Source organism: Vidua chalybeata, chromosome 1 (assembly GCF_026979565.1).
Source record: "Vidua chalybeata isolate OUT-0048 chromosome 1, bVidCha1 merged haplotype, whole genome shotgun sequence".
NCBI classification, from domain to species: Eukaryota; Metazoa; Chordata; class Aves; order Passeriformes; family Viduidae; genus Vidua; species Vidua chalybeata.
In genome coordinates, this window is record NC_071530.1 from 43,956,179 (window position 1) to 43,980,088 (window position 23,910).

A 23,910-nucleotide genomic window follows, 5' to 3' on the forward strand; every position below is an offset into this window, starting at 1 on the left:
GCTACAGCACCTGTAATCTATAGAAATAATTTCTTACACCCTCTATTAATACAAAAATTTACAAGCCAGTTCTTTTTGTCCTGTTTCTCTCTTCCCTTCCAATACAAAATACCAAAAGATCAAAAATAATGTAAAAATCTAAGTCTGTTACTATAAGGGAAATGCAATGGAATTCTCACCAAGTGGTATTTTCACCACAACACACAGATAAAAGATGTGATAAACATTTTACAAATTATTTCTAAATTATTATTATTATACAACTGTGTCCACAGACAAAACCACTAGTCTAGTGATGGAATAGTTTGGACATGTTAAAGTATGTTTTGGATTAATTTTTGCTATATTTTTAGATGCTACTGGTAGCCAAAGCAATCTTTCCTATAAGTATTACTGCAAATTTATTTTAATCTCAGGACAAGTTAGAAGTGAAACTCAAAGCTTTAATTTTTTGGGCAAGAATGAAAAAATATAAATATGAATTTTAAAATGTACAAATTAAAAACAGAGAATATGCTTAGTGTATTCTGGATCGCTTGACTCTGCTCATTTCTCCCAGTGCTTTTCTTTTCTGGGATGATCCAATTCCAAGATCTGAATTATTCTGAAGGTAAGACTCAGCTTCTGGCAGGCAATAAGACTCCATAGGGGGAGGTGGATCCTTCAGTACAGAAAGAAAAAAAAAGAATGGGTCAGCTCAAGAAGAGCAGCTTCTGAGATAACAGCAACAGCTCATTAGTTGTCTAAAACTGAAACAACAAAACAAACATTATACAGCTACATTTTAAATACATTTTGCGAGCAGCTCCCTAGCCTGCAAGAGATCCCATTGCCAGCACCAGAACAAGTCATGTTAGAGCATAAATTTGAAGCCACAGATCAAAGCCCTGAGCACAGGCACCTTGTGGCCACAATTCCTGGCAAAGGAGGCCCATGACTGGTAGAGAAGCCGTCCCCTGCAGGGGGCTGGGGCAGTGTGGCAGGTGGGGAGCCCGGGGTGTGCCCACCTGGATGAGGTAGTCAGCGATGTACTCAGGTTTGAGGCAGTTCACTCCCTGGGCTGCTGCCTCTGCCACGTTCACCCTGGAGTCATCTGGCTTCAGCTTACTGAAGTCGGCAAAGAGGTGAGTTGCTTCTTTAAACAGAGATGCAGAATAGCCAGAGAAGACCTATAGACAAAACACGACCCACAAAAGTTTAGTTGTGTTTATTCCCCAAGACAAACACTGTCCATGACCTTTACTTTCACTCATCAAACTAACAGAAACCAGTGGGAAATCAAATAGTATTTACAGCTGCATTCTGTACCATCACATACCTGTCCAAAGGGTGATTCTTCCCATCAGAGCAGGGTACAGAAATTCTATCCTCAGTTCCCACCAGCAGTACTGATTTGTGTAACCTCAGATAAGCTGCTCTGCCTGACCACTTGCAAAGTGAAGATGACAAAGCTTTTTCCTCCCACCCTTTGACCATGTCTCAGCTACCCTGTATAAGCAATTTTGTTCATTAAGACCTTTTACTCACATGAAAAATGCCCAGCACAGAGTTAAACAGAAAGAAAAAAATAATTAAACAAACCTATATGTATTTCATTATTTTTTTTCAAACAACTACATACTTTTGCTCCTCCTGACTGAAGAAGGCGCCTGAATCCTGCTTCCTTGGTTTGATCAACATTCAGGATCACTTTCCAGCCACTGAAAGCTCCCTAGATAAATGACAATTCAGTCAAAAGTATGCTGGTACTGAAAAAGTACAAAGATTTAATGGGTCTATAATTTATCCCTTTTGAGAATATCCATTAGATGAAGACTTGCAATTACCTAGTTTTGCCTTTAAGCATGCCAGAAAAAAAATCCACAGAACATACAGCTACCAGCCCCCTCTAAGGAAAGACCCTTGCAGAGAGTGCGCTTTCCAAAACACCAGACACTGTGAAAAATTTATTTAAAAAACCCTCAGTAACTTGGAAACATCTTCCCCTGTTCCCCCAGGATGTACTTGGTTACAGTAACAGCACAGAGGGCCAACTGGCTGCCTCCTAGGAACACTCAGTGTGGTTTCCACATAGGCAAAGGGTGTGGGGGATTTGTTACAAGCATTCCTTTTAAAAAGGTTACTGTAAAACAAACACCAGATTTTTCCTGACATAACTGAAACATCATCTTTCAATGAATCCTCAACTGTAGTGCCTTATTTGAGAGGAGTTGAAAGGCTTTGGGGAGTTCAAGTCTCTTCCAAAAATCTCATTGAAAGAATATGAAACCAATAACCAGTTTTGGTTTCCTAACAGAGCTGAGTTAGGTTAGCTCTCCAGTCAGAGCTCTGAAGAATAAACATAATCTTCCTGGCTGAGGGACATTTACATACATAAGTAGCCACATTGCAGCCTTGCAAAACATGAACACTGGTTCAAAGGAGACTAAGACTTTTAATATACCATCACAGAAACTATTAAAAAAACCAAAATTACTTAACTAGAATATATCAAGCCAAGACACTTTGTTCTTGATAACAAGACAGGTTACCTTCCCCTGACAGTGAAGTTTTTAGTTTCTTGGTGACAATCCCTGTCCTGTCCATCCACACTGTACAGCTTACATTACAGGAGTGTTTATATACCTCAACAACACCCGTTTCTTGCTTCCCTTTATGAATTTTTTTCCTCCACCTCATGGCTGCCAGTGCTAGCTTCCTCTGGTTTACATTGATTCCAGATAAAACATTAAGTATGGAGTTACTTCCCCACTCATAGTCTTCTTCCTGAAACAATCATATGCTTGAATTACAAAGCAGTCCTGCCAACTTTATCAGCAGAAATATAGATTTTAAAAACCCACACCAAATAGAAAATAAAACCCCCTGAAACAAATCCCATCTCATTCTAGCTATATATATATGGATTATATCTAGCCAAAACAGTTCTATGTAAAATTAGAGCTATGGCTCTGAATTGCACACATTTATCTAAATTAACTCATGTTTTCTGTGACATCAAGTCTTGCACACAACCTGATTCCTCTTGCAGTTACATCTACAACAGAATTCAACAGCAGGACAAAGCATCTCACTACACTGGATACCACTGATTATATTTCCACAGTGTCTTCCAAAACAATTAAAGTTAGTTTTAATGCATATAGGATATGAAGCAGTCTACAGGCATTAAAGTTAGCCTGGTCAATGTAAAAGAACTGTCTGACCCAGGAGAAGTGCAAAATTAACAATTAGGAAGGCATCAGAAGAGGTAGAGTTCAAAAATATTTACATACATGGTTACAAAATCAAATTATTTAAAAATAATATATGTTCATTTATTGAAAGAATCAAGATTTTATTCCTGGTTTAACAAGAGCCATGTAAATTTAGCTGATAACAGTGAGAAATTACCAAAAAGTATTAAAAGACTCAATTTCAAGAAACAAATATAAAAAGCATAGGTATTTCATTTATCTTATATCGGGAGTTTGGTGCAGGGCTAGTTTTCAGACAAAGCTGGCCAAAAACCTCTCATATTTTGGATTCTCTAAAACTCCCATGGCTTGGGCACCCTAAACTAGCAATTGATTTTGTGAAGTTGTCTTTCCCTAGTAGTTCAAAACAAAAATAAATGCAAAAAAGTCAAACACACTCATGTCCTAGTGCTAGGGTGACATGCCTGAACAAAGCAGCCAGCTCCTCTACACGCCTCCAGGTAGGAACGATGAAGCACCCACTTTCCAGCTGCCATCGAAGCCAAGAATTTCTCATTTCGAAGAGGATGTCCCACAACAATGTGTGTGCAACTCGGATCAAAGTACTGTTTCTCAAGTACTATTCCACCTTGAATTGAGGAATGAATTGGATTCAAGTTATCTAAGTGTCATGCTGCACACAGAAAGGATCAACTCAAAGTGAGAATTATTTGAATTTGGACAAAAACTCGGCTCAAATTTACATGGAGAGTATTGTCATTGAAATGACATGGGCAGAAGCTGCTACAGAGGAAGAAGCAGCCAGGAAAGAATGGCTCTGTAAAATGCCACAGCAACACAGACAGGAATGAGAGACACCAGTAGAGAGCCCATCCTGGGCACTCCCAACAGTAAAGAATGAGGTTGTTGTAAAGACAGCTAAAAGAAAACTATCAGAAGACAAAACCATTGCTGTTTTATGGCAAAACTGATTGCTCGCACAATAATAACACTATATTCAAAGAATTGCTCACAAGCACAGAAAGCCATACATTTGAGACCTCAAATCTGATGAGTCACTAACAGAAGACCTTTCTTCTCCTCAACAAGCCACAGCTGAGCAAACACATACTATTCTTTGCATTTCACAAATATCTGGTACCTAATTTCTCAATCAGATGACAGTAATCAAATCTTTCTTGAGGATTAAGTGAAGACAGCTGAAATTTACGAAGTTTTTCTGTTTCTTCATCAGCTTTCTCATCTTCAGTAACAACCTAGAAATACAGTAACAGATTTTGAAAATAAGGCAGAACGATTAGGTTGACAGCTGACTATTTCTCTGCCAAATACTCTGGGTTATTCATATATTAAGTTTTTTTTAGCTGGGAAAAGGAGAATCAAACCTGTCAGTCACTTGACAAAAAGCTTGGATCTTATCATATTATCCTTAGGCTCCTTCTTGAACATCCTCTTGGTTCCCCCTTTCTTCAGGGCACAGCTGAACTAATCTGTCATAACAAGTAATCTTTCATTCACATCCATGGAATGCCAGGTTGAACACATGAAGAAATCAGCATTGATCTATCACACTGCCTCATTCATTCACTTTCTGTCAAGTCAGAATACCATCTTCTTTGCGGGCCTTTCCACTAACATGACACGTTATACCTCTGAAGACACAGAGCTGCTGAAATTTGAGCATCAAGTGACACACTGCAGGTGAGACTACAAGCTCATTTTCCTTTCCCTTTCCAAGTTCAAAATAAAACAGAATTTCCAACCAGGTTTTGACAGAAAAATAATTTCCCATTTGTACCTAAACATAAAATTCCAGATACCACCAAAGAAACAAAGGCCTATTTTTTTCTGTCATCTTAACACGGCTGGAGGAGTTCCAAGTAGTACACAGAGTAATTATTCACTCCAAAGCCTGCCTTAGCATTCCAGCACTAACTAATGGGACAAAAAACTTCATTTGTCTAAACAAACAAGCTTGATTTTTTTGAGCAAACATTATTTGTTAAAAATTTCAAAGGAAGGGGGAGTATTGAAAATAATAGAAAAAATGAGAATAGAACTGCACAAAAGTAATCCACCTCAAGATTTTAAATCCAGATCTGCACATTTTATATTTATCATCAAATCCAAAATTTCTTTAAGTATAACTGCATCTCTCAGAACAGTAATCATCATAAATATTTTTCCATTTGACAAACCTTTTCTTTGGGCTCTGGTGCCACAGGAGGGTTGGCCAGGGGGAATGCAATGCTGGGGGCCTGTGGAGTAGGGATCAAGTTATCCTTAATTGGCGTTTGGGGATCTCTACATATGGGAATCTTCAGACTTTCAGTCACATCTTCATGCCCAGCCTCAGGAACAGCTGTGAAAGTAAAGTGGTGTTGCATGACTTGCCTTTGGCAGAATACAATTATATATAAAGTAAAAGATATAATAAAAATAAAAATTCCCCACTTCCACAGATTGTTGTACACAACATGTACAGTTTATATTACACCTGCCTTTCATAAAGATGCTCTTCTTTATACCACAAACCACCAACAGCAATATTGCAATCATGTCCCTGAATGCCTTGCTTTAAAAAAAAAATACCCGAAAACCTCAAATGATCTGATTTCTTTGGCTAAACCATACTGATCTAGTTGAAACAAAAACCAGCTGAATGGAATTATCTAATTTTCTTCAACCTCCTCTAGGATAAGGTCAGTTTTCAGGGAGACTGCTGCCACAGAGACTCTGCAAGTAGAGTGAGGGAAGGAGTTGGTGACAGCAGGGAGAGAGAAATAAAGGATTCTGCTATCTCAGAACAGAAAGAAAGCAAAACAGATGAAAAAAACATCTGGTTTTGGAAGAAAAGGATGTTGCTTCCTTATTCCTAGCAACAGACTTTAGACTTCAAGAGCAGGGAACATAAATAAAGTATCTTTACCGAATCCTAACCCAAGCATATCCATCAGCAACTTGATACATTTTGTTTTTTTGGGTCTGTGAGTTAATCTTGTACCCCAAGTTTTCACCTATAAATATTTCCACTACAATAGAATAGATTTTGCGCATGGTATTTCCATTAGAATTCCACTATACTTACCTGAGGGGTTATCTGGAAACCAGCTGTAGTTGAAAAAAAAACCAAAGAAACCAAAACAACTTGGAAAATTTTTTGAAGTCTTTCAAGTTGGCTTTTTTTGGAACCACAGCAGTCTATTTTCAGAAAAATGCTGTCTTGGTGTTTAACCACAAATGAATGGGAAAGCTTCTCTTTAAAAAACAGCAACACATAATGGAGCTCAAAGATAAGAAATTGTATTTCTGGCCTTTCAGAAATGCCAACCATGCTCACTTTTTTTGTAAGTAGAACTGAAATACTACTGTGTTTTAGAAGTCCCAAAGACCAAATGGATGCTGTTGCACAGAACAAGGATATTGCATTTGTAATTTTACCTATACCAGCCATCTCTGCATCAGGTACAGATCCTTTGAGGGCAGACTCATCCACGTTCTTATTGGTGTTACTCTGACCTTGCTCAAGGTACTGAGAAGGACTATTAGGCCACTGAAGGTTGCTGACAAGTCTTGCTCTCTCTTCCCTCGCAGTAGGATCATCCCAAATGATCTGCTCACTCTGGGATGGCTCTGTATTTATATCTGCCAGTGCCTGGCGGGACTGCCTAAGGGAAAAACCAAGACACCTTACAGACTCATTTTACAGAAGACTTCCATTCTAGGAGGCAATGTGGTAATGATCACATCAACTGCAGCACCCAAGTTGCCTCATTATTAGAAATTATGGCTGGGAAAGGGGAAAGTTTCAGTATAGAAGCTATTTTAGCACCCTGGCTTTATGAATCTAAGTGTCAGCATGGCTGAAAACAGGCACCCAAAATACCAGTAGATATTTTTTATTATGTGGATATTAATAAGTTATTTTAAGATCAGCATACCTTACTCTTTATTAAGCCTATTTATTTGCTAATAGGCACCAAGCTAAATGAATAATTTTGCAAGGGTTCCATTACTGTCTTACTCCATAGCAGTATTGATGGAGTTCAAATGCTATTCTCCATTTGGAGAGAAAAGAAAAATAAAAAGAGAAGAAACATTCACAGAGGTGCTTTGCAGTAATGCCTACTACTCTTTAATGCCCTATGTAAGCATTCATACACACTTTCTTCAAAATCTATAAGAACACTAAGGAATCTGAAGAGAAAGAAAATAAGCCAGTTCAAAACTTGAACATTAAAATCAATCATACTACTCTGGTTTTTATAAAAAGAAAAAGATACCCACTATGGATTAAGACAATATTCTGACTTTACCTAGCACATCCAGTTAAAGATTCTGAATTGCAGGAGAAGCAACTCCTGTACAACAGGAACAACATCAGTAGAAACAGACAATATATCTGAAAACCTTGGAGATCTATTCAAATTTCAATGAATGTCTAAATACATGCAAGAACAAAACAAGATACATTTAAATACAAATCAATACCTTAGAGCTTCCAAGACCCTACTGCGGCTATTTCGCACAGACCGTGTGCTATCAGGAGTGGCTGGAGAGCCATCAAAGCTGCTCCTTGAAAGGGATCCTCTCTGCCCTTGTGGTTTCACTAGTGACGTGGCAGACATGAGCTCCTGAAGCTGCCTTTGGAAGTTCTCCCTCATTTCTAGTGCTTGGGTTAAAGCTTAAGAGAAGAAACAAAACTCATAATATCACAACTCTTATACTGACACAAGTGAAAAGTGAAGAACTGCTCACTATTTCAGTGAAAACTGAATTTCCAGTCAACCTCCCTCCTCCACCAGGACAAAGACTATACATTAAAAAGAGGAAAAGTACTTGGGCAAGAATAGCAAGGAAAACTACATATACCCTAAGTCACCTATTCTTAGACAAAAGGAGAGATCTCCATTTGGTTCACTTCTGAATCTCCTCATACAATCTAATTTAGATCCACAATAACACATTTAATTACATAATATATACTCCAAAACAAAGGCCTGTTACATTAAGGATGAACTTCAGTGTTTTAAAAACAAAGAACTGGCAATTAAGTATCTTCCAATGACTGGTCATGATTTTCTTGTGGGCTGTCAAGATCTTCAAAAGAGAGAGGAAAACCCTTTGCTGGCATCCAGCAGCAATAAAAGCTAGCTGTACTTGATCAGTGTATTAATATGCTACCTAAAGTTTCCAGATCTTATCATTCAGCACCTGGAACTGCAAAGGCTCATATTGATAGTTTGATAGTCCATAAATATTCTGAAAACAGCGATTTACACTTACCTCCTTTGGATTCACTTGCTACAATTTGTTCTTCCCCTACAGTGACTGTTTCCTTTATTTGGTCAGTAGTTACATTATCTTCAGCATCATCTTCATCCACTGGAATAATCTAAAGCCAATGAAGACAAGTAGATTTCTCAAATACCTGTTTTTTTTTTTCTTTCTGCTTTTTAACCATGTCTGACACTTGTATAAATTCTGAAGATCATTAATCTTGCCTTAGAGTAAATCTAACCTTTCTGCTATTGCAATGACAGTAGAACAGTGAACAGTAGCATGGGTGACAACTCCTACTCTGCAGTCTTAATGTCTACTAAAGTTAGTTCACACCTTGGATCTCATTACCTAAAAGAAAAAATATCTATATATTCAAATTTGGAAAGCAAATGCTGAAATGCCTGTGTTTTCCTCCATCACCCTAGAAGATGAATATTACAAATGCAGAAAAACCGTACAGAACATCTGCAATAGCTACTATCAATGACTAGCTAAACTTGATTGAGGACATTGCTAAATTAGTATCAATATTTTTATTACTATGTTAATATAACTATTAACTGAATTCAAATCACTTCATGGAACATGCATTCCTATCACATATCATACCTCATTTTCCTCTGTTGGTTTTCCAGTTGAAAGCGGTTTACTGTAGGAGGAGGAGAGCCTGATGTCTTGCGTTGCACTGATGTCCAAGCTCATTTTGGGATTGTAAGTGTGAGGAAAGAGAGATTCAGGAAGCCGTTTACATTCTCGGGCACTCTGTAATAACATCAGTTAATAAGAGAAAGATGAGGAACTGATGGAGATAGAAGAAACTTCATACCTAAACATAAGAGAAGTACAACAAAAACACTGTCAAAAGAAGTACTTCACACAAGGGGAAAAAATGTGGTTGCCATTCTGGGAAAAACATAGCAGAAGTGCTCAGTGGAAGAGAATTTATCTTCTCCTTATGGAGAACAATGTAAATGTACATCAGTGAAAAGAGATCACTCAATTTATTAATTAAAAGCAGGATGCAAAACATCAGTCCTTATACATTTTCAGTATAAATGCATACAGAAAACCTACTGCTATATAACTGGTTTTAAGCCTTCATTTCCCTTTACTTTTCAACAGGGAACAAAACAAGCTTCATACCTCTAAAAGCCAATGTTCTGAAACAATATGTATACCCCGTTCTTTAACAGATTTGTACTCCTTATTGTTATCATTCTGTCCTCCCTTATAGATGAAGTGTGTCACTGTTTCATCAAAGCACCATCTGGAAAAGACAACAAGATACAATTTGAAGATGGAATTTCTATCAAAAAGTATCATAAATCCAGCTCAAAAATTTTCCTCTTATTCAAGTTAAAGTAGTTTTGCCTATTTTGTTATGCCTCAATAAACAATGAGCCCACTTTCTTTGACAGAAAAGACAGCATTCAGTTTCATGATAGCACAACTTCAACGTGTTTTGAAAGCATTCCTGAAGAAAATAAAATTAAATAGGATAAACATATGGAAAATAGGGGTTTTGCTTTATGTTTTTTTTTTTGTTTTATGCAAGTGGAATTTTAAAACAGTTTCTGAAAAGAATGTGTGATCCAGGACAAAAGCTTTTTCTTTTGTTGTCCAAATATTGAACTGCAAGTGAAATACTGATTCTTGCAGCTCAAAATAAACAAAAATGAGGACTGTTACTTTTTGAACTGATAGAAACAAGTATTTTGTATCTAATCTAAGTACCTTCAGCATTTCTAAGGTACTACCAAACATAAGGGTAATCTCCTTTACACCATGAATAACACTTATATAAGTCAGTAACAAAACACATACATCAGATTTAGTGGAAGCAGAATTCTGTCTTAAATCAGAAATGTTAATTTGTCATTTCTCTTCATGATAACCTATTTTTCCTAAGCTTTTCTAAGAACACTGACTCAGCCGTGCTTACAATCTAGAAAATAATTTGTTTTGAGACAGGGAGAAACATACATAAATTCACATTAGACTCAAAACATAAAATACAAAGAAAATGTTAAACCATCCAAAAGCTAGATTTCTTCAAACCAAAGGAGAAAAAAAAATCTGCAATTCAAGAAGACTTCTGAACAAACAGTGTTTCTGGGATGGATTTACAAAGAACACAGGGACTGGAGATATGGCAGGGAAAAATGGCTTTATTTCACACTAGAAGTGGATGACTCGTAATATTGTTTAGGATGGTGAAATCTAACATTTAGCTGTAGGAAAAGGCATAATAAGATGCAAAGACTCAAAGTTATTAGAATTCACATCAGTGCAAAAGCTCAGAAGGCACTGTATTGGCTGATACCTGTAGTCTGCTCCAAGTGAGGCTGCTACTGCATTCAGCTCCCTTTGCCTCTTACTAAGTTTTTTACTAACATATATAACAGCATCAGCTAGAGGCTTGGGCTCTTCTTCCTGGTCAAGCAGCAGGGATAAAAACAGGAGAGTCATGATTAGAAGGCTTCTGTATCAATAACAAAACTACTTTAATATTTAGTGAAGCATATAGTAAAATATACAGTGGCAACAAAGGTAAGATAAACACACTTCCTCTGTGATGCTCCCCTACCCACGCTCAAAACCCAGCACTAGTAACATACAATGCACTAGGAGTGCCAAGACAAAGAATTCAGCCAGTCTCTCTACTCCTTTCATCACAGGCTGAACACTGAAATTAAGGAATTGTCAAACCTGATGCTACTAAGTATTTCACCATAGAGGAGTGGGAGAAGTAAGACTAAGGAGCTACAAAACAAGAAGTAGCAGCCTTCCCTTTCCAGAGGTCATTAGCTTTCTCGCCTCTCCAACAGTAAACAGTGCATTAACATGGCAAGCAATACATAAATCCTCCCTTTCCTCCTACACCTTTTTGTTTTCTCTCACTTTTCTTCTCCTATTAAGCACAGAGGAAGGCAGGAAAAGAAGACACATGCATTAATAAAGAACTCTGAACTTTCGTCCAAAACAAAATGTCTAACCCTGTTCAGCTGGAACCTGAGAATTTCTTAAGTGTGGTATCATTCCAATACTACAGAGTTTAAATTGGTACATATTTATATGCCATGTTACTTAGCAACTGCTTAATATTCAAGACAGTAGTGCAGACAGTAGAAAAAGATTTTAAAATTCTTTGCCTTCCACAAGGAAATTCCTCTATCTTACACTCCTTTAACTGTCATTGAAGAACACATAATCATATGAATTTGTATTCAAAAAGATGACAAACAACAATTCATAAATTCCTTTGTAACTTAAATCACAAAAGATAAAGCTTTTTCTTAGTTAAACCTATGCTCCAAGAACTAAACCCCCAAATATCCTACCACTTCTGGCTGTGGAGCAGCCAACTGAGGGCTGGCAGTAAGAGCTACTGCATGAGTTGTGCTGCTTGCCAGTGCCAGTTTCAAGTTTCTGCCGATGACTTCAGAGAGAGGTGTGCTCAGTTTCCTGGTTCTTTTTTCAGGACCTATAGGAGTTGCCAGAGCTTCCAGAGCATCCTACGAAAAAAAAAAAAAAAAAAGAAACTGACTGACTTTAATGAACACCTTACAAAATTCTCACTCAAGTACAAGTTCTACAAATACAGTAGGACTTTATACTCCTAAACCAGGAGAGCAAACTACAGCTACCAAGTGCAACTGTAGAACCGTTGCACAAGAGCTGTACAAGGCAAACCCAATCTTAGAGTTTGCAGAAGCAAAACGAGAAGACAACAGTTTATTAATCTCTCTGTTCACTGAAAACACTGAGAGTTCTGACAAACACTGAGTTAATCACTGAGAACCGCCCTCAATGGAAAAGCCAGTGACCAAACCCAGGTACTCCTAACCTCAACCAACTACTTTAATGTACTTGCACCTTGCCCCATAAGAGTTGCATGTGAGTATGTGATTCTCTCTGCACCTTCAAAATACCATTTCACACTGTCCTTTTTTATATAAAAAGAGAAAGTTTGGTCTAAAGTATCTTGCTTTTGAAAATTATCAGAGCCTTCACTTCATGAAGCAGAACTAGCTAAAGAGAACACCAGATTCTTCTATGTTTGCAACAGGTTTTGTCCTACTGTGAGCAGAGGGATTAAAAAAAAAAAATACAGAAAAACCTGCCACAGCAGACAACCCACAAACAACCCCCCAAGAAACGTAACAACTCTGCAGGAATTCAATGCACTGATCTATAAGTTAAGGCCTTGAAATTTAAAAACAAATCTGAAGCCTTCCAAAGCATACCGGAGTCATTCTGGAGCTCTTCCACTGCAGATATTCCCTAAGTGTCAGGGTGGTTTTTTTTTTGCTGCATTTTCTAGCCTAATGTGGCCTTCAGAATAAGACACTGAACCCAAAACCCCAAGCATCTTTCAGCTTGCAATAATAGATTTGTAATTGCTCTAAAGCTATTAAATTAAAACATGCCATCAAAGTAGTATTTCATCAGAAAATGCAAACACTTGTTTACAAATACATGGAGCAATTCCAAGGTGCATTGTCAAATTTATCAGTCTCTAGATGCAAAGAACACAGACTGGATATTGTCTGAGGTGTAGGACACACAAGCATACGGTGCAATAAGTACAAAGGAGCTTTGCTAAGGACATTACAACACTTACTATTAAAAAAATTTAGTCCACAGGCCATTAACTAAACTATATAAATAAATGAGCCAGTTTTCCTGGCTTTGTTCAAAAGGGAAAGTCTGTGTATGAACCACATAAAAATGGGTAAAAGCACAAGTTTCTAAGTGCTGTTTAAAGTTTATGCACATCAAACAGTACTGGCCACACAGACTAAAAAGTTTGCAAAAATTACCTTTACATCAAAAGAAGGCTTGAAGAACTTGTCTTCAGAAAGAAACTTTGATGGGGTGTCAAGATTTAAAGATGGTTCTTTCTGAACTGGTCCCCTTTGTGCAACAGGAGTTGTCTTCCCAGTATGATGAGAGATTACAGCTTGGAAGGCTTTACTCTGAAACTTGTTGATATCAAGGGGGGTCACAGGTCCTTTTTTCCCAGCCTCAAGAAGATGAATAGGGTGTTCTGAATCAGAAGATTTAACAGTTGCTGGTGTCTTGCTAAGCTGAGTAATGAAACTCTCCATATCTTTAAAAGAAACAAAGAAAACAAACAAGTAAACTGGTTTTCTATTTAAACACAGACCCCACACACTCTTATTTAAACAGCAACCATGAAGAACTGAAGAGAGGGGCATCAAATTATTGCAGACTAACAAGTCTGAAGTCCTAAGATGGATCTCTCATCAATTCCCATGCAAGCTACAGAACGGCACACATGCCGAAAAGGACAAAGTTGAGACAGTGAGCTTCAATCCCAACTGACTGATAACTACAAGAGCCCACTGGCTCCACCAGATTTGCAGCAAACACACAATATCATTTCTGTAATCACAACTCAACAGCATGGTCTAATGGAAAGAGTCCCTGTCCATGGCAAGGGGTTGTAACTACATGACCTTTAAGGTCTCTTCAAACTCAAACCAATCTGCAATTTTATCTTTATATTTGGAAGAATATCCTTTAGCTCTAATACTGTGAAGGTGTTAGGAAAGAAAATTTTATCACATCAGCCTTCTTTATCGTAAACAAACAGTACAATGACACAATGATATCCCCTAGCTTGCTAAGAACCAACCTTCATCCTCTGCATTTTCAACTAAGAACTTGCTTTCATCTGCCCTCTTTCCTGTCCTTGCAGACTGCAAAAGCCAAGCTACAGTGACTGCTGGCAAATTCCACTTCTTTGCAGCTTCGTACTTGGAGCCATTCGGTTCTCTCACCACAAGATGGGTGCTGGCAAACATTCCTTTTTTCACACTGGCTTTCCGCACAAAGAATTCTTGGACTCTGCAATTAGGTTGATAAAACATTAATTTAGTCGTAAACATTAATCTAGGGCACATTTATACTATTATAAATTGTATTCTCACAACAGAAAAAGAACCAATACAAGTAGATATTTAAGGCAACCCACTTTGCATTTTACAGCCTAACCTGCAGCAAAGAAAAAAAGCCAAAAATACCTCCCAAAAAAACCCCAAAACAACAACCAAAAAATGTTCCACAGTAATGTTTCGCTTCTACCAGCACTGAAAACACTATTTCTCACATTCCAGCAATACCCCATTTTCAAATCATACGCTGGGCCTAACATTCTTCAGCAAGATGAAAAGGCTTGCTTCCCTTCCGGAGTCAATAAGCCTCACTTCCAAATGAACAACTGTTTTCTTTATATTACAGTTTTTCTCTTATCATCAAAGACACAATCTTGCAAAAAGATGACAGGATTGAGAACTCATCAGCAAAGAACAGGCTACAAATCACATCAAATGATACTTACTCTAAGCTACACTATTTTGCCATGTCATGACTAAACATGCTTTTATTTAAGTTTTTCAAAGATTTTGGTGAACTCTAAGCAAATAGAGTATCATTTCTTAGGAGCTGGGATACTGAATGGGGTTCACCATGCTTATGAGGCTGAGTCAGATAGTACTGAAGTGGTCCTTTCCTAGACAACCAAAAAGCAACTTGGAAAGCCACATCTGAAAACTTGACTTTCATTGATTGGTTCAAGAATAGAATAAAAACTTGCTGAGACTCAGTTAATGAGAAAAAAGAAAATGAGCATATTCTGGTAGAAATTAGACAGTGTGAGTACTGACCATATTTCCTTAAAAGAGAGCAAAATTCATGACCTACATAATGACATCTCATTGCTTCAGCACCAGGTTTTGTAAATCAATGGAACTCAAAAGAGCTTTAACTCAATATTTGTACAGAAGAAATTAAATGCTAACGGCAGCATATTGGCTCTTGAAGAACAAGGAGAAACTGTGACAGGAGAAGTACCTGGCTCCCAGCAGTTCTGCCAGATAAACAAGAGAGTCCCTCTCTGCACCTGTGAACTGGCTAAAAGAAAGAACACAATCTTCCAGAGGGGTAGCTCCTTCCATTACCAAGACTGGTGTGAAAAGTGGATTGGATCGGAGATCTAAAAGAGCCTGCTGTTCCACACATGTTATCTTCAAGAAAGTGAAAGAAAAAAAAATGTCAATCAAGCCAAATAGTAACAAAGCCAACAAGATTTCAGCAACTCTACAACAGCATTTATGGACTTAACAATGAGCAATCATGTTTCCATTATCACACCTGAGACAAATTATTTCCCATTGGATCGGACAAACTTTTATTAGACCACGTCTATTTTGTCAAGGTTGACATACTGAAGCATTATTCAGAACTTTTCAGTTACTGAAGTTCCAACCCTACAGGTGCCCATAAAACTGGAGGTCTCCAGTTCAGTAATCGATCTGAGAGGTCTAGACATACTTCACAGGAAGTTACCTACTACTGAAAGTTACTAACAGCAGGTGGTCTATATGGTTAATATTCTTTGAAGCTATAAAGACTTGCTCTTCTGCCACAAATTAAAAAAAAAAGCCATAAAAAGCATGAAACAAACAAAAATATCAAATCATTATTAGTCCATTAAGCAAATAGGGCACCATTTGTTTGAAACAAACAAAAATATCAAATCATTAGTCAATTAGCTCCTTCTACAGTTCATTTAGACAGAATTCTGTCAGACCTCATATAAGCCTGGGTCATGACAATGCAGTTCTATTTAACGGTCTTATGGAAAACGAAGTGAAACAGATAAGACACCCTTCAGATGCAGAGGCTTTAATGAAGGCTTTTGTTTAGCACATTTCAAATGAAATTAGGCTAATAGCTCAGTATCTTCTTTATATTTAAGCCATTAATAACTCCATTCTGACAAGACAAATTTCTAATACAGACACCTGTTTATTTGGGAATTGAAAAAGTGTTAACTCCCTTACCAGCCATGTATTTGTGACGACGTCACCAACAGTTGCCTTCACGGCGCACCCTAATAAAGGTACCACAGCATAGTCTGCAATGGTTCTGCTTTGCAGTGGCAGAACTTCCCCAGCATTCTCCTTTATAATATCTGTAATGCAGGACTCATCCTCTTCACCAAAACCCAGAAGAAGAAATCGCTTCCTGAAAAATAAGCCTCCTTCAGCCACTGCAGAAGACTCTGCCAAAAACCCATTACAGACAGAAGGTTGATTCTCTCTTTGGGCAGTCAAGTTAGTAACATCACTGAAGGTTCTGGATGTTTGTTTTTCAACGTCATCTGAAAGGTTAAAGAAAAAAAAAAAAAAGAACCAAGTGTAGTAATTGTTTGACAAGAACATCAAAGACAACCCAAAACAGTTTCATGATGAAATTACAGGATCGTGCTGTTTTCAGCCAAGTTTTAGTTTAAAACTGTTCTATATGGGCCTATTTAAATTTGAATTTTGAAACACAGAGTAGAAGTTAACTTCCTAGATGTGAATGTAAATTTAATAAGGAAATTCTGCAAGCTCAATGCTAATTATGAGCAGTTAAACTTTCTACAGTATGCTGAACCTAGAACATACCTAGTGTAGAACAGTTATTAACATATTGAGAGAGGAAGTCATCTTCTGCAGTTTGCTGGTGCTTCATAATGTTCACAGCATCTTTCTTCAAGAGACTGTTTTTTTTGGGAAAAATTGACTTCATTCCAGGTTGTTCTAAAATTGGATTCTCTAACAGCTGGTAGTTTAGAGGGATATAGTGTTCCACTGGACACAGACAACCTTTACCAAATGATTCCAGCAACCACTTTGCTGTCACTATATGAGGCCTATAAAATAAAACGTTATAGAAACAAGTCAAAGCAGGTTTCAGACCAAAAAACACAGTATATACACACACATACAAAGCCTGTAACTCTAATCCCTGAATTCTTTCAGTCTGAGAACAGAGCATTTCATAACTATTTTCTGTAACATAAATTATATCTGCCACTGCTGCATTGCCAAGTTCTTCCTCCTCAATGCACTAATACATACACATTAACACCTCTTTTCACCAATAAGAATACTTGCTTTTCTCCTCTTTGAGGTGACCCATGGTTACTCAAGATATTGTACTGAAAAGCACATGTGGACATACTTATTACTACTAGCTATAAGTCTTCTCATTTAACTCAAGAACTACTTAATATTTTCAAATCAATATGTGATTCCAAAGAATCATACAATGGTTTGGAAGGAAACTTAAAGATCATCTAGATCCAAACCCCCCTGCCATGAGCAGGGGACACCTTTGACTAGACTACGTTGCTCCAACCTGGCCTTGGACACTTAAAGGGATGGGGCACCATAGCTTCTCTGAGCAACCAGAGAAGCCTCACCACCCTCACAGTAAAGAATTTCTTTCTAATATCTAAACTAAACCTCCCCTCTTTCAGTTTAAGGCTACTCCCCCCTGTCCTGTCTCTATATGTCCTTCCCAAAAGTTCCTCTCCACTTCCCTTGTAGGCTCCCTTCAGGTACTGGAAGGCCACAATTAGGTCACCCCAAATCCTTCTCAAACTAATCCTCTCAGCCTGTTTTGGCAGGAGAGGTGCTTCATCCCTCTCACCATCTTGGTGGCCCTCCTCTGAACTCACTCCAACATTCTGATGCATTTTCTGTGCTGGGGACCCCAGAAGTGGCGGGAGAAAGAAAACAAGGCATAACTACACCTTAAGCAACACAGTTATCATAACCTGTGAGCTGTCTTGTCCAAAAAGTGTTTCAGCTCATCATTATTTTCCCCCACAATGACATGAGTAACATCTTCATTAAGTTGATTAAATCGAACGCCACCACCGCAATTAATAAGCCTTCTCATCTTGTCCAACTTCCTGCCACTGAAGCCAGAAAGATAGATCTACAAAGAGAACAGAGCAACAAATAAAGCCTTAAAAATGTAAAAAAAAAAAAAAAAGTAGAATGTTTTGGTATAATTTGTTTCAACTGCTGCACAACACAGAAAGTAGTGCTGCAGCTTCTGAGAAGCAGCAAAAAAAAGTTAAGCATTTAAAAGATTAATTTAGCTTTGCAAATTAATCTAGCAAAGTTTCAATGTTTACTAATGGAATGAACCCCTGAAATTGCATAAACAATAATAAAAAAAAAAAACAAACCCAAATAAACCCACACACTTATTCTAGAACCCATTCACTCTAATGTTTAAATACAGATGCCTACAAATATAAACTTTTATACTTCTATTATATTTTAATATAATTATACTCACACAGATATGCAGACACACACACACAAACAAGCACATGGACAGAAAATAAATCTGGTATTTGTTGCTGACCATGGAAAAAGTGCCAGTGCTTCAACATAGCTCCTTTTGCATTGTAAAAACTGAACATTTCAAAGTATACACTGTTAAACATACTCGACACCCATCTAACAAATCTTCAGCAGCTTGAAAAGAACTTATGTCCAAGTTTTCCAGCTCATCAGAAACAGGATCCAGTCTGCTGCTTGTAGCTGAACTACATGCAGTTTCATTAACACCACTCAAATTGATATTGGAAATGTGGCTGACATCCGAAAAGGCATGATCTTTAAATAAAAAAAAAAAAAAAATTAAAAAGGAGGCATTAGATTTGGCTCAGCTCTCTCCACTGCTTCACTAAAGGAAATACAAACTTACCACTTACAATTTTGTGGTGCTGTAAGGAAATGTTAAGCTTGAAAAAATAAAAATACTAGGTAAGTAAAACCTTAGCTAAATCAAGGGGTTTCTTTACACACAGATTGAGCATCATCTTACTAGAAAGACTGCTGATACACTTTCTATTTATTTCCTAGGTGATGACACCTATGACACAGCAGCCAATGAGATTCGTTTTCAAAGCTGTTATTCCAGTTTTGTGGATATCTAGTAGAAATACTTTTAAAATTAAACAGGACTCTTTATTGTAGAGAAACCATCTCTAATTTAAGAGAAGTCAGCATCAGGTGGATGCACTATAAAACTGGCTGTATCTTTTAGGCTACCATGTGTGCTTACAAAATACTTTTAACTGTCCTTCTGTTAATAGCATGGAATAAATAAAAGCAAGTGTATGAAGAAAAATTAAATAGAAAAAGATTAATAAAAACTTATTTGTTTCCCCCCCACCCCTAAGACTGTTGTGAGATTAAACTCATTATAAACACTTGTTTTAAACTTAAGTGTATGAACAATTGTGCTTTTGTAGGACTTACAGATATACACCACTGGTTCCCAAGCAGACAATCGTACACCTAATTCAAGTTTACTTTTTTAACAATCATCCACACACTTTAAGTCTATGCATGCTGGAATATTCAATGTGCATAAAAGCAATCTGTTATGTTTTAAGTTTAAGCTGAATCTAGAACCCAAACTATCAAACCACTATTTATATAAAAAAGCAAGCAACTTACTAATCTCAAAATATTTCTTCCTCCTTAATACAAATGTTTCCTACATTATTGAAATACACTTTAAAATATCTTACGTACTGGGAGGCTTGCTGGTGTCATTTGTAGGTGTTGATGTACTGGGTGCATTACTCAGTTTTGATCCAGCCTCTATTTTATACATCGTCTCATCCTGACAGAAGCCTTTCTTGATGCTGTCAGAAAACCACTGCACAGACACACAGTGCACATTCCACTTTTTGGCACATTCATACTTCTGACCTTCGAGATGAAACCAAAATAAAAATAGTCACAATCATTAAAAGATTAAAGCATCAAACAGTGATTGCTGAAAGATGGCTGGACATTAAGAAAATTTAGAAATTCAAATAACTGATTTTAATGGACAAATTATGTTATAATAGACTGTTGATAAGCTAATTATTCTGCAATTAAAGTTAGAGAAGAAAAATCTCACGGATGGCTAACCCATGGTACGACAAGGCATTAAAGAAACAAAAAAGGAAAAAAAGGCTTTAAAGCTTTCAAGCACACAAAAGGGGAAAAAGTCCCAGCATATTTCACTGTCAGCAAAGAGAGGGAAATCAAGGCAAAAAAGAAAACCCTTCCTTTCTTCTCACAATAAAACTAAAATCCTTTCAATCTTCCCAAGAGAAAGGAAAAGGAGCTTTCATTTTACCTTAGTAGGGAATTTGGAAGGCACGAAGAATAATCAGTTAAAAAACATCAGTCCACAACACAATTTCAATCACAGTACAAATAAAGTCCTATCCTGGTCTCCCCAAAAGTTTTTCTTTTCTTTATTCCCTCTAGGATTCTCCCTTTTCCTTTCTTTAAATGCCATCTATATCTCTGTATTTTTTTCCTCTTTTGTTCTCTTTCTCATGTCTTTACACCAAAGCAAAGGTGCCCTGTGTTACTCTTTCCATCAACAGTGATTCCCTAGATAGAAGTAGTAAGAGCAACACTGTAGCAGACACAGAGGCATTTCAAGCTCCTGTGCTTACACACCTTCACACTACTTCAACTCCAGGACTGAAAACCACATTTATTCTGTCAGTTTTACCTTTTGGCTCTTGAACTATGAGGTGAGTGCATTCATTCATCTTGAGCTGTCCCGTGTACTGCCCACCGTGCTCAGCAGTGAGGCGCTGCACTTCTTTCCTGTCAGAGCTGCTTAAGCCAGTGACACAAATTGTGCAGCCAAGGAACACAGGACAGGCGTAGTCTTCCATGTCAACATCAGTGTACCTCATTATGCTACAGGAATGAAAGAGAGAAAGCAGTCATTTTGCAAATAAAATCAACTATGAAAAGAAATTAGTGTGTACATAAGAATTACTATTACCCAAAAATAAATCAGTTTTGTTTTCTTCATACCCTTGCTGAGATTTATCCCACAATGTCTTAACCCAAGAGGGAAGCAAAATAGGTTTCTTCAGGGAAGCAGCTACCAAGTATTTCTTGCTGCCAACTTCTCCCGCTATAAGATGAGTTACTGACACGTTGAGATCTCTGTATACACATCCACCCATCATTTGCACATATTTATGAACTTCTTCCTAGATGGGGAAAAAAAAATAGAGAAAATAATCAGGGGAAATAAGAACCTATGTGGCAGTCGTGTTCACCTTGCACCAAAACGTGGATTTCAATTGTCCACAATTTCCCCTAAAAACTGCTCAAAAAAATACTAACTAGATATATATGGAAGTCATAAAAAGGTAACTGTAATTTCCACTTTATTTGCATTTATGATAAGCTGAACATAATATATATCCTAAATAAAAACATGATAATTACAGTCTATGAGCAAAATTTTGCAGATGGCTGCCGTTTTAGGTAGTATTAGAAAAAAGGTATCAGAATAAATATAAAGTAAACATACATAATCAAATTTGAGGTGTATTAATATGTGAATAAACTACACATAGTCTACAAGCTACAGGAGACTTGATGGATCTAGACACAGGCACAATGACACACATATGCCCTGACTGCTGCCTTACTAATGAACAATGCAAAGCAAATATCAATGATAACCAGCAGAACACTCCATCCTTGGGAAGGTCTTACCCTCACATCCTTCTCCAGGCTGGTACAGGACACTGTGACATCAGCCATGGTCATGTTGTACACGGGATACTCGGCTCTCGGGACACACCGCTGCGACTGCATGCAGTACAGAACTACCTGTGGTCCAACAATCCTACACCCAAGCTGCAATAAAATAACAGGAAAAACACAAAGAAAATAAGCAGAGAGTACATTGGCATCAGGAAAGCTTTCCTTCTTCCTGAATTCTGAAGAAGGCAGGGCTCTTGGTCTGTCCTCCACCTTCTCCTCTAGCACCTCCAGGTAGCTGACAGTTTTGGTTTAGCTTTCAGTTCTGGATTTTCTGTACAATCCTTGAGATCTTCTGGCCTCAGTAAAAGCAACTGATGCTATGGCTATGGCCAAAGAATTCCAGCTAGCCTATCTCTGTCCACTAGACAATTCCTTGCAGATCAAACCAAATCATATTTACCAGGAGATAAATAGAGTCCCAGCTCAGGGACTCCAGCAGAATCAGAACTGACCATACCCGTTTACTTTTCCAAATGTTTAAAAATAATCATTATGCTTTGCTTCCTTCATCCTGCATCCTAAATACAGGATGAAGCTCACACTGCTACACTCAGTGCAGGAGAGAACATGCAGGATACAAGTATGGATATATGAGTGCTTCTACAAAGGAAAGAATAGAGCTCAAAGTAAGTTGCTGGGTGACATACCTTTTTGAGATGACTGAAACCCACGCCACTGAAAGGATCACAAATGTAAAGTGATTTATCATTTTCTTTTATATGGAGTACTGTTTCTTCTTCAAGAATCTGGAGATGTTCTTCTGACTGGAATTCTTTTATAGACTGCAGGTAAATGATGCATACAAAAACATTTATTTAATTAGCAAATAATTAATAAAGAAGCAATCCTGTGCAAACTACACAAGTGCACGTCCTTGAAACAGCTCACAACAAAGCTACTATGCAAACAAACACATAGTGGCAGAAGAAAGGGCTAAAACACCTCTTCATCACAATATTCTGACTTAAATATTTGGCACAGAAGCCTTCAGGACCTGATGCTGCCATATGGTGCCTTTGGCTACCACTAACCTCCCAAGGTGTAAAACAATCCAGAGTGTCCTTCCAAACTCTGTGCTTAGATGAGTGACTTCCATCCAGGCCTTCCAGGCTACATGTCCCTTCCCTACATGTGACCAGGTTTTGAAATTGAAGCTATTTCATGAGGTTCTCCAATAAAACTGTTCTTGTTCAACAAGCTTCATTACACACTAGACACCCCGCTATAGAAGCAGATTTCCAGGTGTAAGTTAGCTTATTGTATGGCACACGCAGCAAACTCCAACACAGAAATCACATGCCAGTTCCCCAAGTTCACCCAGGTGACCAGACCCACTTACCTCAAGAGCTTTAGAAAAATACTCCGAGCTCCCGGAAGACTTTATGAACTTCACAAAAAACGGGTCCTTACTATTTCTCATCCTTCAACTAAGAAGCAAAACCCAGTGAGCGCCCTGACATTCCCGCCGCAGCCCAGAAGCCCTCTCGCCCCTGTGTCCCTGTCCCCGCCGGGCCACGGGCCCAGCACACGCCGTCCGGCTTCGGCGGCACCGACTTCAAACGGGCACGGAGGGGCGGGGACTGGCCGGCCCCCACCCGAGAAGCCCCTTCTCCAACGGAAGGCCCCTTCCCCACCGGAGGCCCGTTCCCCACGGGGCCCCAGGCCCGCACGGAAGGGTTCCTGCTGGGCACCGGTGCCCGGCGCTCCCGGCCCCGACAGACCCAGCCCGGCCGCAGCCGCGCCGGCCCAGCCCCTCACCCGCGCGGGAAAGCGGCGCTGCCGGCACTGCGCAGGCGCAGGCGGGGCTGACACGGGGAGGCGTGGCCAGGATGGGGGCTGAGGGGGCGGGGCCTCGGCGGATGTGGGCGGGGCGGGAGCGGGGGATCCGCGTGGCTGCGCGCCCGCGCTCCGCCCGCAGGGGGCGCTGGGAGCGCGCGTGGGGGAGCGCGCGGGGCGAGCGCCTC

The 23,910-nt window shown here is 38.6% G+C and overlaps 1 protein-coding gene across 4 annotated transcripts; it reads right to left on the minus strand.

The window, feature by feature from the left end:
* Nucleotides 1–422: 422 nt before the first annotated feature.
* TOPBP1 (DNA topoisomerase II binding protein 1) lies at nucleotides 423–23,479 on the minus strand. 4 transcript variants are annotated; one of them, XM_053953744.1, is made up of 27 exons: nucleotides 23,286–23,476; nucleotides 22,594–22,728; nucleotides 21,896–22,039; nucleotides 21,200–21,381; nucleotides 20,886–21,079; nucleotides 19,901–20,080; nucleotides 18,804–18,973; nucleotides 18,118–18,281; nucleotides 16,961–17,208; nucleotides 16,352–16,671; nucleotides 15,360–15,532; nucleotides 14,143–14,354; nucleotides 13,304–13,593; nucleotides 11,822–11,995; nucleotides 10,804–10,913; nucleotides 9,624–9,747; nucleotides 9,090–9,242; nucleotides 8,484–8,592; nucleotides 7,689–7,881; nucleotides 6,639–6,865; nucleotides 5,396–5,559; nucleotides 4,339–4,453; nucleotides 3,662–3,825; nucleotides 2,626–2,766; nucleotides 1,622–1,711; nucleotides 1,008–1,169; nucleotides 423–661 (listed from the first exon to the last, which is right to left on the minus strand). In XM_053953744.1, the coding sequence occupies exons 1-27, from the start codon at nucleotides 23,364–23,366 to the stop codon at nucleotides 518–520; spliced, it is 4,563 nt and encodes a 1,520-aa protein (XP_053809719.1). In that variant the 5' UTR covers nucleotides 23,367–23,476; the 3' UTR covers nucleotides 423–517. The 4 variants fall into 4 exon arrangements, 3 of the variants coding, with proteins under 3 accessions (XP_053809719.1, XP_053809726.1, XP_053809734.1); XM_053953751.1 differs by lacking the exons at nucleotides 6,639–6,865; nucleotides 7,689–7,881 and having other exon boundaries at nucleotides 23,286–23,478; XM_053953759.1 differs by lacking the exons at nucleotides 423–661; nucleotides 1,008–1,169; nucleotides 1,622–1,711 and having other exon boundaries at nucleotides 2,684–2,762; nucleotides 3,658–3,825; nucleotides 23,286–23,479.
* Nucleotides 23,480–23,910: the final 431 nt, after the last annotated feature.

Coding starts and splice junctions, on each gene's coding strand:
- TOPBP1 (XM_053953744.1), bottom strand. CDS start 23,366: ATGAGAAATAGTAAGGACCCGTTTTTTGTGAAGTTCATAAAGTCTTCC. Junction 6,866..7,688: donor AGGGTCTTGGAAGCTCTAAG/GTATTGATTTGT, acceptor TTTTTCCCTTAG/GCAGTCCCGCCAGGCACTGG. Junction 1,170..1,621: donor TTCAGTCAGGAGGAGCAAAA/GTATGTAGTTGT, acceptor TTTTGTCTATAG/GTCTTCTCTGGCTATTCTGC.